This window comes from Lotus japonicus, chromosome 1, assembly GCF_012489685.1.
Source record: "Lotus japonicus ecotype B-129 chromosome 1, LjGifu_v1.2".
Lineage (NCBI taxonomy): Eukaryota > Viridiplantae > Streptophyta > Magnoliopsida > Fabales > Fabaceae > Lotus > Lotus japonicus.
In genome coordinates, this window is record NC_080041.1 from 105,877,163 (window position 1) to 105,896,461 (window position 19,299).

The 19,299-nt window shown below is 37.2% G+C and overlaps 3 protein-coding genes across 3 annotated transcripts; 2 read left to right on the forward strand and 1 right to left on the reverse strand.

Moving 5' to 3' along the window:
* Nucleotides 1-2,695: 2,695 nt before the first annotated feature.
* Nucleotides 2,696-4,806, forward strand: LOC130732381 (uncharacterized). Its single transcript, XM_057584439.1, has 2 exons — nt 2,696-3,582; nt 3,677-4,806. The coding sequence occupies exons 1-2, from the start codon at nt 2,821-2,823 to the stop codon at nt 3,869-3,871; spliced, it is 957 nt and encodes a 318-aa protein (XP_057440422.1). The 5' UTR covers nt 2,696-2,820; the 3' UTR covers nt 3,872-4,806.
* A 255-nt stretch (nt 4,807-5,061) lies between these two features.
* LOC130728792 (uncharacterized) lies at nt 5,062-7,271 on the reverse strand. Its single transcript, XM_057580360.1, has 3 exons — nt 6,970-7,271; nt 5,428-6,437; nt 5,062-5,342 (listed from the first exon to the last, which is right to left on the reverse strand). Exon 2 carries the CDS (start codon nt 6,430-6,432, stop codon nt 5,851-5,853), a length of 582 nt encoding a protein of 193 aa, XP_057436343.1. The 5' UTR covers nt 6,433-6,437; nt 6,970-7,271; the 3' UTR covers nt 5,062-5,342; nt 5,428-5,850.
* Nucleotides 7,272-7,367: 96 nt separating this feature from the next.
* On the forward strand, nt 7,368-12,663 carry LOC130728790 (glucose-6-phosphate 1-dehydrogenase 2, chloroplastic). The gene is made up of 10 exons (XM_057580359.1): nt 7,368-7,740; nt 8,225-8,463; nt 8,559-8,653; nt 8,938-9,052; nt 10,128-10,333; nt 10,409-10,558; nt 10,641-10,761; nt 10,857-11,086; nt 11,322-11,522; nt 12,221-12,663. Exons 1-10 carry the CDS (start codon nt 7,536-7,538, stop codon nt 12,474-12,476), a joined length of 1,818 nt encoding a protein of 605 aa, XP_057436342.1. The 5' UTR covers nt 7,368-7,535; the 3' UTR covers nt 12,477-12,663.
* The last annotated feature ends 6,636 nt before the right edge of the window (nt 12,664-19,299 follow it).

The window sequence follows — 19,299 nt, forward strand, 5'->3', positions numbered from 1 at the left end:
TGTCGGTATCTCATAAATATTTTTGAAGTATATTTCATTTTCTAATTTTTTTCAATAGCACCAATTTAGTAAATTAGCCTAAGAATTGGAAAAAATGGCAAAACTGAAACTCAATTGTCAAACCTAAACATTACATTACAATTTACAAGCATACATTGGGGAGTTGGGTTTGGGGCCTCCCCTATGGGGCTGCGCGCCCCACCCTTTTTTTTTAAACCCAAAAATGCCCTACGGAAAGGTACTTTCCGTATTCAATTTAACTGAATACGGAAAGATACTTTCCGTATTATATTTTGATGACTACGGAAAGGTATTTTCCGTATTTAACTCTGACAGGATTCCCCCTTTTTCCACCATTACTCCTCCCTCACCAACCTTCACCAACCCCTCACCAGCCCCCCTGAACCTCCTCAATGCCTCCAGACCACCCTCTCTCTCACCCTCTCCTACCTCACTTTCATTCCCAAGCTCTCCACCACCATCCACTCCTTCATTTCCCAAGCTCTCCACCACTACAACAAGTGTTGTAGTAGAGGTAAGTCTATGTGTTTATTTGTTGTTATTTTGTAGGATTAAGTAGTGGAAGTAGTTAGATTAAGTAGTTTAAGTAGTTAGATTAAGTAGTTTAAGTAGTTAGAAGGATGGGTTTTTGAATTCTGAGTCGTGATATAATACGGATTGTTATCTTCCGTATTGAATATGGAAAGGTACTTTCCGTATTCAGTATGGAAAGTAACAATCCGTATTCGGTATGGAAAGTATATTTCCGTATTGAGTATGGAATGTAACTTTCCGTATTCTCTTCCAGGGATGACAGATTCATTTTTCTTTGGTGAGTCACAATTGATTGAAGCTGGATTTCACAATGGTCAACCTGAAGAGGCCACTACAGAGGTGCCACCACCAGCATTTGTGCCCCCGTGTATAAGTATAGATGTCTCGCATTTATTTGCAACTGATCAGGTATTCTTTGAACATATTTTTGCATTGTTTTGAGAGTGTAATATATCAATTCTTATTATGTCTTGATCACCCTTGTAATCAATTCTTATTATTATAACAGATTTTCCCTACCCGTGATGATCTTATCAATTGGGTTCATGGAATTGCGATTGAAAATGGATATGTTACGTTGATCACAAAGTCAGATTATGGTGGGAATGGAAGCAGAAAAGCTTATGTCATGTTGGGGTGCGAGAAGCATGGTAAATATGTTCCTTATAGAGACCCTGACCTTGTTGAAGGGACGAGATCACAAAAGACAGGTTGTCCTTTTAGACTAAAAGGACGACCTAGGAAAAATGGCATAGATAGAGATTGGCGGCTAAAGGTGATGGAAGGTATACACAACCATGAACCAGCTAGGTCACTACTTGGGCACAATTTTGTTGGTCGTCTAAAACCCGGAGAGAAGGAGCAAGTGGGAAAAATGACAAGGAGTTGGGTTCCACCGAGAAAGATGTTGTTGACTTTGAAGGAAAACAATCCTTCAAACTTGACTACCATATCTCAGATTTATGGTGTTTGCAAGAGGTTAAGAAAATCCCTCCGCGGGGGATTGACAGAAATGCAACACTTGTTGAAGAAGTTGGACGGTGACAAGTATGTCCACTTTGAAAGACATGAGCCTGGATCGGAAGTCATTAGGGATGTATTTTGGGCTCATCCAAATGCTATCAAACTGTTCAACACATTTCCATATGTAGTGATTATGGATTGCACATACAAGACAAACAAATATGCAATTCCCTTGCTTGAGATTGTTGGACTGACTTCCACAGATAAGACATACTCCATAGCCTTTTGCTACATTGTTAATGAGGGCACAGATGACTACGTTTGGGCACTGGAGTGTATGAAGTCTCTATTAGCTGATCAAGCCATGTTGCCTAAGGTGATTGTTACTGACAGGGATCTTGCCTTATTGAGTGCTGCTAAGCAAAGCCTTCCTAACACTACACATTTATTATGCTTGTGGCACATCAACAAGTGTGTTTTGGCAAAGTGCAAACTCTATGTTGGCACAGATGATTTTGCTGAGTTGGTTATGATGAAGTGGGCAGAGGTGGTGGATGCTGCAACAGTTGAAGAATTTGAAGTGAAATGGATGCAATTGTTTAATATGTGCAAGGCAAAATACAGCAACTTTACCTCCTATTGTTCTACTACATGGTTGGTTCACAAGGAGAAATTCGCCAAGGCATGGACAAATCATGTGATGCACTTTGGAACAACAACAAGTAACAGGTAAAAAAATTACATGAGCTTAATTTATGCGTTGTTTGTTCATTTGATAGATTGTTGTTAATAAGATATCTATTTGTTGTTTGCAGGGCTGAGGGTGCACATGCCAGTTTGAAGAAGATGTTACAGGATTGCAAGGGTGACCTGGCCACTTCATGGGATGCGTCGCATAGTTTGACATGTAATCGACATACTGAAATATTAGCATCGTTTGAGCGCAGTATTCACAGAATTGATCACATTTTCATGTTCCCATTTTACACAAATATTAGAGGATTTGTGTCAAACAAATGCCTGCAGCTCATCGACGATGAACATATAAGAATGAAGTCCTACGGCGGATGCGATTGCTTGTTGAGAGAGACTCATGGACTACCTTGCAGTTGTGAACTTGCAGGTCACCGGTCAACCACTCTCTTGTCAATTAATTCTATTTGTTATTGAAAGTGAGACTTTTGTGAACTTGCAGGTTATGAAAGAGTTCCATATGAGTCAATTCATCCATTCTGGAAGAGACTGAGTTGGGAGCATGTACCTGAACCTGTTGCAGATACTACCAGCAACCATATTTGCGGCATGAACCATGGAGATATGCAACCAGAAGTTGAGGCATTGACACATTATTTCAGTTCTTTGGATACTGGAGGGCAGAGTATGGTAAGGAGGAAGCTTCAAGCGATCTATTGTCCTGAAAGCAGTTCACTTTGTACTCCTGCGGTTAAGATAAGGTCCAAGCGCACTCTTAAGGCGAATGAGAAAATACCACCTAAGAATAAAGCAATAGGATCCTTGACTCGTGATCTTTCAGGTTTTGAACATGTTGATAGGGAGATCAGAGAGGCAAAGAAGGTTTCACAACCACCAAAGAAGAAGAAGCGTGTGAAGAAGTCTGATACAAGCTATTTCATGGGTCATTTTCCAGCCTTTTTCCACCCATATATACAAACAGTTCAGAATGTTGAGGATGATGGTAACTGTGGCTATAGAGCCGTTGCTGCATTACTCGGACTACCATCAGGTGAGGAAAGTTGGTCATGGGTTAGGGCAGCGTTGATAGAAGAACTTGAACGACACAGAGGGTTGTATGATGAAATGTGGTCCAGACATGTGGTTAATGCCTTACATTCCCGACTCACTCTTCCTCCTGGTGATCCGGCTACCGAGGATAAATGGATGCAACTGCCAGAGATGGGATACCTTGTAGCAACCAGGTTCCAAGTGGTTTTCATATCCATCTCCTCTACGGGTTGTTGGTCATACCTTCCACTAAGAGGAGAAGGTCCACCGGATGTACATCCTGTTATAGCTGTTGGTCATGTGATTAATCACTTTGTACAGGTATTTTTTGATTGAGTACACTAATATCCAATTGGTGAATTGATTTGTTGTATTTGCAAGTTATCTAATTTTATTGTTATTCTCTATAATGTAGCTCCATCTAACTCCTGGACATTCTATGCCGCCAATTGCTCTCCAGTGGGAACGGTATGTTGATCCTACATCAGTAAGCTGGTGCGCCCCATATGGTACACGTTTAGGAAGATTCACATCAGAATACGAAGCTTGGCTTGTTACTTTTGGTGTTCCTCTTATTCACCAAAGCTATGTAGACATCACCTCAGATTGACACCACACTTTTGTGTGATATTCATTTGTAAACGCTCTGTAATATTAATCTGATGGGCCTTGCCTTTATGATGTTCATTTGTTGCTTTTAATAATATTAATTTGATGGTCATTGTTATATTGATGGGCCTTATTATTTTGAATCAGCATCAGGGATAATTAACATAGACAACCACTCTGTCATCAGAGTCCTGTCATTTTCATCCACCCCATCATCAGAGTCCTGTCATTTCCAACCACCCCATCATCAGAGTCCTGTCATTTCCAACCACCCCATCATCAGAGTCTTGTCATTTTCATCCACTAAATGACGAACTTGAAACCTGACATTACTATCTACCACCAACCAACCCCAACCACACTTGTATTATCCACCAAACACCATAAATCTTTTGACCATTCTGCTATAAATCTCTCTGGGTTCTTTATTCTTCTTCATCCTTTTCTTCATGTCTTGCTTTCGAAGATAAAAAAAAACAATGGAACAAGACTGGGATGCATTAGTCCGCCGTTGCAAACGTCAAGGCAGCACTTCTAGCAGCTCTCGTCCTCTCATTCATGGGCCAGCTGGCGCCGTCCAGGCTGCCATGTATGGGCGTAGATCCAACCCTAACACACTACTCATTCCGACCCAAGAATTTGTGAGGCGTGCGCTCGAAGACAGATCAACCGAAACCGATCCTGATTTCAATTCAAATGCTTGGCTTACAGCCCTGCAATTGGTGGAATCTGCCACTCCGCTGGGCACAATCACAACGAATGTTGAGAGAGTAGAGAGTGTTGTTGCTGTTATTAAATCATGCACTCCCAATGGTTTCGGAGATGCCAAAGTTACCCTCAAGGTATTTGCTCGCTTTTGTCCAGCTTCTTTAACCGTCAATTTGTTGTCTCATTTTCTCTCACGATTGCATTGATTTAGGACCCTACGGGCACCGTTGACGCTAGCGTCCATCGCAAGACCTTCACTGACGGGGAATTTAGGAATGTCATAACTGTTGGATCTGTTCTTGTTCTCCAAAAGGTCTATTACCTTAAACATTAATCTTGCTTCCTTTGAACAAGTACGCATTAATCTTTTAAATTTGCAATTTACTTGCAGGTTGCTGTGTTTGCACCGAGTAAATGTGTTTTAGCTGTGTTTGCACCGAGTAAATCTGGTTGCTGGTCCTGCGAGTACTCCGGATCCGCCCTACGGATAATGACGCGGTTAGAAAGGTACTCGTAGACCCATCCTAGCAGGAGCGAGCTAAAACCTCCCATCTGGGCCGTCCCCCTCCTGGACGCTCGACTAAGCTGGTCGTATAGCGTAGCGAGCGCAATCGCGCCCCACGCGTACTCGCACACTCGACCAAGATCCTCCAACATCCCTATCCAGTAGACGGTCGTATGGTAGCCTCCGCTCTTGCTAGCAAAGAGCGTGGCGCCTAGCTGGTTCACCAGCCAAATCCGTGCAGCGTCCTCATATCGGTGCTCTACAATGAAGTGAATTAAGTTAATAGTTTATAACAATACAATAATAATAGATACAAAGACAATACAATAATAATTAAGACATACCCGCCAACGCAGCCTCATACCGGGTCTTCAAGACCCCAAAGCGAATAGTCTGGGACCTATTCGTATCAAACTCAGCCTCATAAATACCAACAGATCCTCCCATCAACTGAGCACAGAGCGCTGCACACTCGTCCCTCTCCCCCCTCCCAGGCGTATAGAACCTCGACCCCATGGGGAGATGGAGAAGAGCCGACACGTCGTCCAAGGTGATAGTCATCTCCCCGAACGGCATGTGGAAGCTACTAGTCTCCTCATGCCATCGCTCCACAAGGGCCAAAATAAGGCCTGCATCTGTCACCGGGTAGCTGCAATAGGGTAGCTGATGAAGACCCGTCTGCTCAATCAACTCTCGAACCCGCCTGTGACTGTCTGAATCACCATCACAAGCAAGGTTCCAAACCTTCCCCCCAGCTGTGGCCACCTTCAACTGTGACGGTCCACATACCGCTCGTCTGTGCGTAGGAGTGCATGCCACGCCCAGGGAGCCTTGTGATCAGCATAATGGGTGAGGAGCGATAGCTCAACAGGCCCCCCCGGAAACGGCGGCAACCTCTGGATCAGGTCCTCCTCGCCACCCTGTGCCCCCTGCTCCCCCTGCTCTGGCGGCAGGACATCAGCATCAACAGTAGGCGGAGGAATACTATCCTCGTCAGATCCTCCCATGCCGGATGAGGCCTCGCCTGATGACTCCTCGCCGGAAGACTCCTCGCCGGAAGACTCCTCGCCTGAGGACTCCTCGCCTGAGGACTCCTCGCCTGATGACTCAACCATGGGAGAGGGCGGAGAAACAACTGTAGGTATCTCAACCGTGGGAGACGGCGGATAATCAACCAGAGGAACCTCAATCATGGGAGACGGCGGAGAAACAACTAGAGCTGAAGCCTCCACCGCCTGAGAGGTTGCAGCATGATCGCCGCGCCGGCTAGAAGCATGTAACCGCCGGTGTCTATCCTCAGTAGCCCCGACATCCTCACTAGAAGCATGAGACCTCTTTCTGTTCTTCATTCTCACTATATATTCAGAGCAAACATTCACTATATATACCATTTCAGCCATAGACAGAAACATGATGCAAGCAAATGGAAAATTCCTAGAATTTTATAAGTACATAGATGATAATCGGATCTTCTGTGGATTATGCATGCTTGGATCAACTTTTATTTTCCTAATAATCAATTATGGCATCTAGAAACTACTCACAAATGCTTTGGAAACCTTCTATAATTGATTCTGAACCCATAATCAATTATAAGTGTTGGGTTTGGTTCTGAGATGAATACGGAAAACGTTTTTCCGTATTCAATACGGAAAACCATGTTCCATACTGAATACGGAAAACCATTTTCCATATTCAATACGGAAACCTGTGATCCGTATTTACCCAGAAACGCCATTAACGACAATGAGCTATCAGCCCTAAACCCAAACCACATTCAAGACATTTCAGCCAACAATACCTCTACACAAGCAACAATCGACTACCCTAAGGTTCAATGATTAACATAATTTCAAGTTAAATGGGGAAAATCAAAAAATCCTTACCTCTAGGTTTCAATTCTGAGAATGGGGTTGTGAAGAGCTTTGATGGAGATGATGGAACCTTTCAAGTACACGGTTCAAGCAAGGGGAGCGACAGAGATCGAAGGTTGAAGAGGGGAGAAGAGCTTGGCAAAATACGGAATGAAGTTTGAAATGGGTTTGAATAAACCCTTGTCGGTTTACATACTAATATAATACGGATATAAGACTTCCGTATTGAATACGGAAATGTTGCTTCCGTATTCTATTAAAGGGGGGCGTTCCAGTAATTTCCCCACTTTAAGTGGGGCGGGGAGCCCCATAGGGGGGGCCAAACCCAACTCTCCATACATTGGTTGGTTTTACTTTTTGTTTTGTTGGTCAGCATAAATAAAAACCTAACGAATCGGAGATTCGGAGGAATCAAACATTGTATTGTCCTCTACAACCCAGCAAGGGAAAGAGACAACACCCCTTCGGAGATCTCAAGGGGTCTGGACGTCTTCTTCAACCCCCACCATCCCTCGTTCTCTCAAAACTCTCACTCTTCCCCTTATTAACCCTTTTTCATTCTCCAATTCTTGCAAACCATGGCGACCCTTTATTCAACGCATTGCCCTTCATTTCTATCATCATCATCATCTTCTTCTTCTTCTTCTTCTTCTTCTTCTTCGCCATCCAATCCTGCTTATCTTCATTGCATTAACTTATCCAAGCGATTTCTTGCCGCCAAGGTTTCTCTGAAATCGCAAACCCCTTTGCATCAGATTTCAGTCCTTACCCAGCAACAGGAAGGTTCGTCCCTGCTGATGCACTTTGCTATTATTCATAAGAACTTTGTTTTCAGCTACCCTTTTGTTTGCTTTGCTTAAATTTTGAATCTTTACTCCTTTCGTGGCACTTGAAAACTGTGAGCTAAATAGTGGTTCTGTGAACTCATTACTCATTAGTACATGGTAGAATATTATGGTGTCTTTTGATTCATGTAGTCAAACCCTCCTAGTGAGGAATTAGCTTAGCTATTTTTATTGTTATACTGCTTTTGTAGCATATGTGATGTGATGTGATCTGTTTCAGTTCTTTCCCATCCATTGTATTGTACTATATTACAATAACAATAGCAGCAACAACATCATGTCTTGACATGAATTTCAGTATACAGTGTGAACTTTTGGGTTGTGTTAGGGAGAGATGAGAGGATTTAATATGTATTGTTGATATTATGATATATGGTTTGGAAATTGGTTAGTGTTAGTAAGCAGATGGAATGTGAATGTAGGTGGAGTAGCTGCCACTGTAACCCCTAGTGAAAATGATGCTAGTCACCAGCGATTGAAAGCTGAATTATTGTCAGTTACATCATCTGAGTTGGAGGAGTCTCAAGGTGAAGCCATTTTTGAAAAGGGTGAAAATGAGTCCTCTGTTAGTATTACTGTTGTTGGAGCTTCTGGAGACCTTGCCAAGAAGAAGATTTTTCCGGCACTCTTTGCACTTTACTATGAGGGTTGTCTCCCTAAGGTTGGATTGGATATATTCCTTTTTTACTGTATATTTGGGAAGGTTTGGTTCTATGTTTGTGGTTGTGATTGAACTTGTGCTTTGGTTCATGGCAGCACTTCACCATCTGTGGTTATGCCCGAAGTAAGATGACTGACGCAGAACTGAGAAATATGGTTAGCAAGACCCTCACTTGTAGAATTGATAAGAGGTAATTATATCTCCAACTTGCTGTCTTTTGGCTTCAGTCTTACAGAATGTAGTCTTTGCTCAGGTTGTTCCTCGATGATAGGTCTTTCTTTATCTGTTTTTTTGTGGGGACGGGGTGATTTGAATTTTGAGATTTGGACTTCTCATGATGGGGGTGGAGTTGATGCCATTTGTATCGCTAAATATACAAAATTCGAGTAGCTATGGTTATTTTAAATAATTTACTTATTTACTATGTGTAGGAGACATCTTTAATGTTTGGAATTTTATGTTATGGAATTTCAGAGAGAACTGCAGTGAAAAGATGGAGCAATTTCTTGAAAGATGTTTCTACCATTCTGGTCAATATGATTCTGAGGATAACTTTGCAGCTTTAGACAAGAAGCTGAAGGAACATGAGGTAAGAAAAGGGGATAATCATGAATGACTTTAATTTATATCTTAATGTCATTAATCTGATGCCTCATTGAGTTTTTATTTTACTAAGAAAATATACTTGGATCATGAAGTGATTGACGATCGCACTCTCTTGACCGATGTAAAAATGAAGAAGAATAGTCTGATCAAGAATTGAATTTTAAGCAGAAAGACAGATTTTTAGTGGACAGTGATGTCGCTGTAAATAATTCTTATATCTATCAGTTCTTTAAACTTTTACTTGTGCTGTTACCATGACATTCATAAGTAAAACTTGTAGGTTGACTTCAACCATGTCTTGCATGTGTGGCTGGTGTGCCTTGCATGTGTGGCTGGTATATGTAATGCAGATTAAGACCTTTGGATGTAGAGCTCAGACATTACATCATCTAGATGGGTTTTGATCGTTACCCTAATATGTTTTAGTCTTCTGCTGCCTGATTCCTTCTGTAAAAAGCAAACACGGCCGTCAATCTAGTTTTACGAAATAATAGTATTTCCCGAAACGAAATAAAAATTTCTAAACTGAAAGCTTAATTACATATTTGTGTTGGGAACAGATGAAGAGGATTAAGAAAAAGAGGGTTGATATTGAAGAAAAGATGAACTAGAGCAAGTCAGCTATTATATCATTTCATCTCTATAGTTGATAACCCGCCATGTGTTTAGCCTTTTTCTTTTTGGTTCTTTCATCTATTGTTATTTATTGACATTCTAACTTTTCTATTTATTCACCAATTTCTATGACTTTATTGATGAAAAAACTTATTTGTGCAAGTTGCAATTAGAATTAGTAAATATTTAACGATTATATTTCTGAATGTGATGCTTATTTTCTTTTCTGCTCGCCCCACTCTGTACTTTTTTCATGTTGCATGCAGTTTGTGTTTTGGCATGTAATTTCAATTTGCGTCATGATCAATGTATTAAGGATGAAGGAGCTTACTCTTTTGCTTTCGTTCTGTGATTTTTTATTGTTATTGAAACTAATATGCACTTTTATTTTTTTACTCTGAATTTAACCATTCTGTTTGAATACAAAAATTGCTGTTATGTAGGGTGGGAGAACATCTAATCGTCTGTTTTATCTTTCAATTCCTCCTAATATATTCATTGATGCTGTAAAATGTGCAAGCTTGTCAGCTTCTTCTGGTAATGGTTGGACCAGGGTCATTGTTGAAAAACCTTTTGGTCGAGATTCTGAATCCTCAGCCGCGTTAACAAAATCACTCAAGCAATATCTGACTGAGGATCAAATTTTCAGGTTTTCTAACTTAGCAAGTTATTTGTGACTTTAAGGATTGTAAAGTACATCATTTAATATGGAAGTCTAATACAGGATTGACCACTATCTTGGGAAAGAGCTTGTGGAAAATCTTTCTGTTCTACGATTCTCAAATCTCATTTTTGAACCATTATGGTCGAGGCAGTATATAAGAAATGTACAGTTCATATTCTCAGAAGATTTTGGCACTGAAGGACGTGGCGGGTAACCTTTCTTTCTTGTCAGCATTCACATTTCTGATTTTTAAATGGGGATTCTCATCAATTCTCATCTTTACCATATGCAGGTACTTTGACAACTATGGCATAATTAGAGACATTATGCAGAATCATTTACTTCAAATACTAGCCCTCTTTGCAATGGAAACCCCTGTTAGTTTGGATGCAGAGGATATTAGAAATGAAAAGGTCTCCTATGGTTATATACCTTAAATTCATTCATTTGTTGGAAGTTTTAAATAATTGTGATTTTTGATCACTTTGAATTGCTTAATGGATGACAGGTCAAGGTTCTTCGTTCCATGAGACCGCTGCGGCTCGAGGATATGATTATTGGGCAGTATAAAAGCCACACAAGAGGAGGTGTTACATATCCTGCCTACACTGATGACAAAACTGTGCCAAAGGGCAGCTTAACCCCAACATTTGCTGCAGCTGCACTCTTCATAGATAATGCACGATGGGATGGGGTGCCTTTTCTCATGAAGGCTGGAAAAGCATTACACACCAAGAGGTATGTGGAGGGAGCAGATTTTGGAGATACATGTCTTGTATTTTTTAATGCCTCATTTAATGGACGAAGGTTGTGTTATGCTTTTGGCATCCAACGTAAAATTAAGCAATATCTTTAATATGGATCAAACATGACAGACGTCAGGTGTTTCATATAGCCGACCTCACATTGTGAGATAGGACTTTGTCTTGTTGTTGCTGCAGCATTTAAAGTGCTATGTTGTTTTTTGTTTCAGAGCTGAGATACGGGTCCAGTTCAGACATGTTCCTGGCAATGTCTACAATCGAAACTTCGGGACAGATCTTGATCGAGCTACAAATGAACTTGTTATAAGAGTTCAGCCTGATGAGGCTATTTATTTGAAGATCAACAATAAAGTGCCGGGTCTAGAAATGAGGTTGGATCGCAGTAATCTGAATCTTCACTATGCAGCAAGGTATTTTCCTTTTACTCCAAAAAATCAACTTTATGGGACCCCTTAAATACATTTCACATTAGATTACTTAGCTGCTTTTGTACTGCAAGTTCACCTTACTCTTACCATCTTCTTTGGCCATGGCAAAATGCAACACTAATGTAATGCACATATAATCTTTGACGCGCATGCTTGCCTCCATCAGTGCAGGTTATTTCTTGCTCAATTAATGAAATTCATCAACTTGTAAAATAGGGAAACTCCATTTGTGATTGCATTTTATGTGATCATTTAGGATGTGTTTGGGTAAATAGCTTATTAAGCGCTTATCGCATAAGTACTTATTTATAGGCTAATTTGAGAAACTTATTGAAATTAGCAGAAAATAGGTTATAGGTAGGTATGAGCGCTTGTTCATATGCTAATCTGAGAGGCTTTTGAGAATAAACTTAAATCAGCTTATTATAGTTAGGTCATGAGTTATTTTTATCAGTTCACCGAGACACTTAGTTAAGCGCTTATTCTTTAAAAATAAGAATGGCTCAAATAAGCTCTTCCAAATGCAACATTAAGCTAATATTACTTAGTTAAGCGCTCATGCTATAAGATAAATTTTCCCATATACGACCTTAAGCTAATATTACTTAGTTAAGAGCTCATGCTCTAAGATAAATTCTTCCATATGCGACCTTAAGCTAATATTTTCATGTTTATTTCAGATACGCGAAGGAGATTCCAGACGCTTACGAGAGGCTACTTCTGGACGCGATTGAAGGGGAAAGAAGACTCTTCATTCGCAGTGATGAACTTGATGCTGCTTGGTCACTCTTCACGCCTCTACTGAATGAGTTAGAAGAGAAAAAAGTGATTCCAGAGTACTATCCTTATGGTAGTCGGGGTCCTGTCGGTGCTCACTATCTTGCAGCAAGATACAACGTGCGATGGGGTGACCTTGGTATAGACGTAGAACAATAGCCCTTTTCATTTTGTTGTAGTTGTGATCAGCCTCAGATGTTAGCTAACTTGCATGTTGATTTGCAGTTTGTTGTTGGAGTGCTGTTTGTTATATCTTGTTAGCATGGTTGGCATACGTGAAATCATGTAAAGCAATAAAAAGCAAGTTCAAAGAAGAGTAATAAAAAAGCACTGAGATTTTGACTTATTTTTTGTTTGGGACAGTATGGAAAATGTTCCATGTATTACTATTCAATCTAGCTAGGCAATGTATTTTGATTCTGAATTTATACACAGATAAAATATAACGAGTTTGACCAAAAAAAAAATATATATAACGAGTGAGGTGAATCTCATCTCACTCAAGTCGTTTGTTCTCCAATATAGAATGCGTGGCACACACACTCCTCCAATTGAACTATTCACAGAGCAATATTATGAAGTGAATTTGAGTTAACTGTTTAATAAATGACATTTCCGTGATTTGTACTTATATAATATAACAATGATTGTCCCTTATAACAAATAACTTTTTCATGATTTGGACTTGTATAATCACATTTACTAGAGTCTAGCTTAGCTTCCTTACAACACATTGTTGGTCACTCCCTTCAACTTATAAACATAAAGGAAGGGCAAGATTGAACGCATTGACATTATTTATAAGAGATTGATTTTCAATCACAATCACTGTGATGTAATGATGTATTATTGTTAGTCATTAATGTTAATTGAATAACAATAACAATGCAACGTGAGACATATGTTAGTATCAGTGTGAGTCTTGTGTGTGACACCACCAAGTATGGATGCGACAGATAAAAGAAAAGAGGGACAAAAGGGAAAAAAAAGATATGATATGGCAATCAATACACTTTGTCAATGTACCTATCTTTCTTCATTTCTTTTATATTATTTTTGGGTTATAGACATCACACTTTACTTTATTTGAGTTTTGTTTGTACACGTAATAGCAGGGTAGGGAAAAATTCTAAGAGAAAAAAAAAAAGAGAGCAAATTTGTGTAAATTTTGTAGATATTTAAAACTCATGTAATTTATCTATTAAGTTCACGTTGATTTGAAAATCCCTTTGTAGAGGTATAATTTTTTTTATATCGGAAAGATAAATTGCACTCTACATGAATTGATCCCTAGATCTTCTTCACCCAACTCATGTGTACCCTAGCTCTTATAACTTGAGCTATCATTCGAGGACTTTTGCAAAAGTTAAAACAATTAAGTGTTCAAGTGTAAAATCATATAGAAAATTGATTTATGACAATAACCATCTTTTGTGGACACCATGAAGTCTCAATTATTATTTTTTCTATATTTTAAAATTTTATTTATGACATAACATGATGGATTCTCAATTTTCATTTTTACTTTTAGAATTAACTAGTAATATATATATATATATATATATATATATATATATATATATTGAAAACTGAAAAGGATTGAAATTACAGAAACAGATTGAATAACTGAAACGAATTGAAAAGAGAAAGTAAGAAAAGATAAGACTTACAGTTTATCTCTCTAAGATCTGACTATCTCTGTGTCTAAAGTTTGCCTCTTAACATAAGAGGGACTCTCTACTTATAGAAAAAATACGAGCACTGTTTGAATAGTTCCGATTATCGACAGGAACTGTTCGGTACTAACTATAGTGGAAAGTCAACTTTATTACAGTGAAAAAAGTCAACTTTGCTACCGTGAAAAAAGTCCCCCTTCTTCAATATATATATCCTTTTGATGCAAATGCAAATGAAGAGGAAGAGAAGTGAAAAAATAACTAAAGTATCATAGGAGGAGGTTCTCACTATGTTTTGGAATGTTTCTTGCCCTGACACTCATTAATTTATGTCACGAAGTCAAGACTACATTCACTTCTGGTATGAAAGAATTTAATGTCCCACTAAAGAAGATATTGAATTTTTAAAACTAGGTTTCCATACTTTTTTAGTATATAACGAAGACTTCTAATAAGGAGATTAAATGAGAGTATGAATGAGACTAGTAAATTAATTTACATTAGGGATGTCAAAATTACCCACACCCGTGGATACCCGTGGGTAAAAACCCGCTATGGATAAAATTACCCGCGCTCACGGGTATCCACGGATTTATTTAATGGGTATTTCTAATATCCATTTATTAATGGAGCGGGTACGAATATAGATGTATCCATACCCATGGATACCCACCCGATATATAAAATACTAAATATCTTTATATATATATATAGATGTATACTAAGTCTAATATCTAGTGAATTTGTGTTTGAGTTATGGTTCTCCTTTAAGTAAACTTATATACCGGTAATGGTGAAAAAAAGCCCTTTAGACCTAAAAAATGGTAGAAAAGAAGTATTTCCCTTCACACATTGATTGACTGTAAAGTCCAATCTTAAATTTTACTTTTAATATAATTTTCTTTTGAACAAATACATGTGAATTCATTTATGTTCATGGGTGTCGAGTGCCCATGGATATCCACGGATATTTTAAAATCCGGTTAAAACCCACTTAATGGATATTCATGTGGGTATGGAGCGGATACGGGTATAAATTTTACATATGGAGCGGGTGGTGGGTATATACTATCAATGTCCACCCGTACCCATTGACATCCCTAATTTAGATACATGAAGTGCATATATAAGTTAGACTAACAAATTTTTTTTTTTACATCGGAAAGATAAATTGCACTCATTAGGAATTCCATGGACTTCTTCCCACCTAACTCATATATGTAGTGACGGATCCAGAAATTTGACGTAGTGAGGGCAATGTATACATATAAGTTCGAAAAAAAAATAACATATACTATTAAGAGTGAGGACATTTTTAAGCAAAAGAGATACAAGTGATGACATTTTTTTACCAAATGGATCATAAAAAACCACATACTTTTGCTACTCAAGTGATAACATTTAGCAATGTGGGACACAAGTGAGATCATTTAGAAATGTGAAACATAAATGAGGGCATTATTTATCAAAGGGACCATAAAAAACCACATACTTTTACCACTAATTTTTTTTTCTAATGTTTTTTCCAAAATTAAGTGAGGGCACTTGCCCTCATATCCTTACACTTAAATTTGTCCCGGCATATATGTTTCCCAACTCCTACCACTTAAGCTATCATTCGGGGACTACTAACAAATTACATTAGATACATCTAAAACTTAAATTATACACATGCACCCACATAACTTATTAGTGGAAAATTTTGGGTCCGCATCCTCGATTATTTTTAAGTTTCATCTTTAATTAATTAATATATACTTGTGAGTTGTGACTACAACATTTTTTACCCATCTAGTCACACTCAGCTCGAGAGTTTGTTATACCATGATCAATGCATGTTTCTACTTTTGGCATATCATAATAAAATATTATTAGTAATTGATAATATATATTTTAATGAATTAATATCCATTATGTATAAGAAAAACATCAAAGAAAAAGCTTTATCATTTATATAAGTGAAGACATTCACGGTGGATACCACTTCATTCTTAAGCAGCTCACATTGCTAACTCATTTACAAGCTAGTGAAGCTACTTATGAAAACATCCACTACATATGCATGCCAACTCAATTATCAGCAACTTCCTGAGAAAATGCGTGTTATGATAAACTTCGACATTTGGATATTTCACCTCCAACCGCAAAAGGATTTTTTTAATGATGTGTTCATGTACTCTAAAAAGCTGTTTGAATGATAGAAGAAAATAAAAGGGAAAATAGGAAAAATAAAAATGACCAAGAGAAAAAAAATAAGAAGAAAATAAAGTGATTTTGTATTAAAGCCTTTTGTATATATGTATGAATGAAGAGAAAAAGAAAAGAAAAAAAGAAAAAACATTCTTGTATTTTGTTTGTTCAAGTAGAAAGTGAGAAGAATGAAAAGATGTGTACAGAAATTAAATTGACACAAATGTCTCAAATTTAAAACGTGTGACATTAATTAAGAGCAAGGTAAAATAGTATTTTTGGTTGAATTCACTACTTACCGATCTCATGGCTGATTTTTTTTTTTGGTGTGTGAAACCCGTTATTTTTATTTTTCAATTCCATTTTTAACTGTTTTCTAACTAAGAGAAGATACCCATTGATCTTCATTTTCTCTCGTTGAGTTTTCATTCATCGTTTTTTTGATAAGTTTTAAATGAATTTAAAGTGTGAAGGTTAAAACACTTATGTTTTGTTTATTTTATGGGAAAATAGAGGAAATGTGAGAATACGGAAAGAAAATATTATTAAAAGGGTTGTCTAAATGACCCATGATAAAAATTGGGTTAAATCACCCATATCTATGTGTACAAATCATATTATAATATGTGTCCTTATATTATCCACCTCACTTAATTAAAAAATTTTATTTTACATTTTTGTAATATTTATTTTATTAAATACTTTAATTGCAAAATAAACCTATTAATTTAGATAATAACATATGACTCCATTTCTAAAAACACAAAAATCCCTAATTCCCATTTTCTGTCATGCTTTCTTCTCAGTACCTCTTCTCCTCTGAGCAACAACCTCGTAGGCGAGAATTCCCCCACCCATTCTTTATATATGTCACTAGATTCTGGTATTTCTCAGGCTGGTATTAACTTATGCTTTGACTGCTACCATTCTTATATCACACCTCTGGTATTTCTCAGGCTGCTCTCATTTTATCTCCACCAAATTAAGGTTTCATTAATCCGTAAAAATTGAATAATGATTAAAGGGTTTTTTGTCTCTTATAATATATAGTCCGATGTCAAAACACCATGCTCATCAACCTCGTATATGACTGCAAGGTTGTTGCTGGCCAGAACTCAACAATAGAAGAGCGTAGAAGAATTAGGGATTTTCTGTTTTTTTTAGAAAATTAAAGGAGTTTTATGTTATTATCTAAATTAATAGGTTTATTTTGCAATTAAAAAAATGCTTCATTATACTAAGTTTGGAGAGTGAAGTTAGGAAAGAGAGAGATAGCAAAGAGAGAAATAGAGGGAGAGGAAGGGAACCACCCTCATTTGGTTGTGGAGAAAGTTTGAGAAGAAAAGAGAGACAACATTTGGTGGACCCCACACCTTTAGCAATCTTCTATCATTTGAGGAAAAAGTATAAGGACTTGTGATATTTTTATTTTTTTTCCCTTATTACCCTTTTGTTTTCCTATACCATCATTATTACTCTTAATTTTCAATATTTTATATTTGGGTAGAAATGCCATTTTAGAGAATCCACACCATTTTTTTTCTTCTCTTTCTATCATATCAAGCAATCTACCAAGTTTATTATATTTCTCACATATTTCTCTCTATTCATCTTTTCTATTTCTCTCATAAACTAAAGAGAATGTTATGCTTTGTTTGGTTTAGAGGAAAGATGAAGAAGAGAGAAAAAGAGGAGAGAAATGATAGATAGAGATAAGATGTGAGAAATAGAGTGAAGGAATTAGAAAACCCCTAAATTTCTTATTTATTGTGTCTTACCACAACCAAACTGAGAGAGAGGGGGAGAAGAGATATCTCCACAAGCTCTCTAATCCCTTTTTCTCTCTTAAATTTTTTTCTTATAACATAATGTTAATGAAGAAACTAATCATCACATGCTAAATTCTAGTTCACTTTAAATTTGGAGGGAGGGGACTACGAGTCATATCTTAAACTATACTTGTGATACAGTTTTTTTAACCGGCAAGAGACACACTATGTTCAAGAGGTATGTAATATTCGTGGAAAACAAACTTTTTTGCTTGACGACATTGTGTTTGAGAGGTGTGTCTTGCTCGTGACAAAACTACTTTTACCTAGCAAGCCGCACTTTGCTCAAGAAAATGAGAACTTTGCTATATTGTGATCGGTGGATGTTTCTACTTTTAGTGCGTGATAATTAAATACTTATAGTAAAAGTATTTGATTTAGTTTATTTTAGCTCTAATAATTAATAACAACTATCCTGATAAAATAAATATTTGATTTAGTTTATTTTTCTATCATCTTGGCCTCAATTTTCGTCGATAAAAAACTAAAAATTCAACATTTTTTTTCTTTTCCTTTTTTTTTTCTTCCATTTTCCTTCCGGAATCTAATAGAACACCAGCGAATAACACTAAAATGTTATAAGAAATTACTTTTTCATTATCCTCATCTTTATTATAAAAGAGAAATTGCTAACAACACTCCTTTTTATACATTATTTCACACATCTGGTTGATTAATTTTTTTAAAATGTCATTACGATATTTAACAAGTGGAAGAAATATATTAATCATTTTAAAAGTAGATAAATCATGTGTTGAAAATAATATATTGCTAGTTAAAAAAAAGTACTCTTTTATTTTATAATGATAAAGAGTAGAATTTTTCTTTCAAAAAAGATAAAGAGTAGAGTTTTGATTTACTATCATAAATGTTTGCAAAAATATACCATGTATGACAAGTTACTTTGTTCACTCAATAAATCCTTTTAGTGGTAGAAAGCAATAATCTATACTTCACCTTTTAGAGGTCAAATATCTCGGTAACCATAAAAAAGTCAAACATCTTGAACCAATAACCAATATAGCTAATCATTTATAAATTATAATGCTCGGAACAACTCAATTAATAAACTCCGGGGTGAAATGATGAGATTTGCGGTATGATAATTGTTCACTTCATCTCTTAACCATATGATTTGATAGTTTGACTCTCGTCGATAAGAATGAAATAGATTTCGTTGTCATCAATTTACTATTTAGTGCGAACATTTGCGATTGAGATTTAGTCATTGTAGTAGGCAGTGATACCCGGTTTTTCTAAAACCTCTTATAAAATGTGTAAAATTGA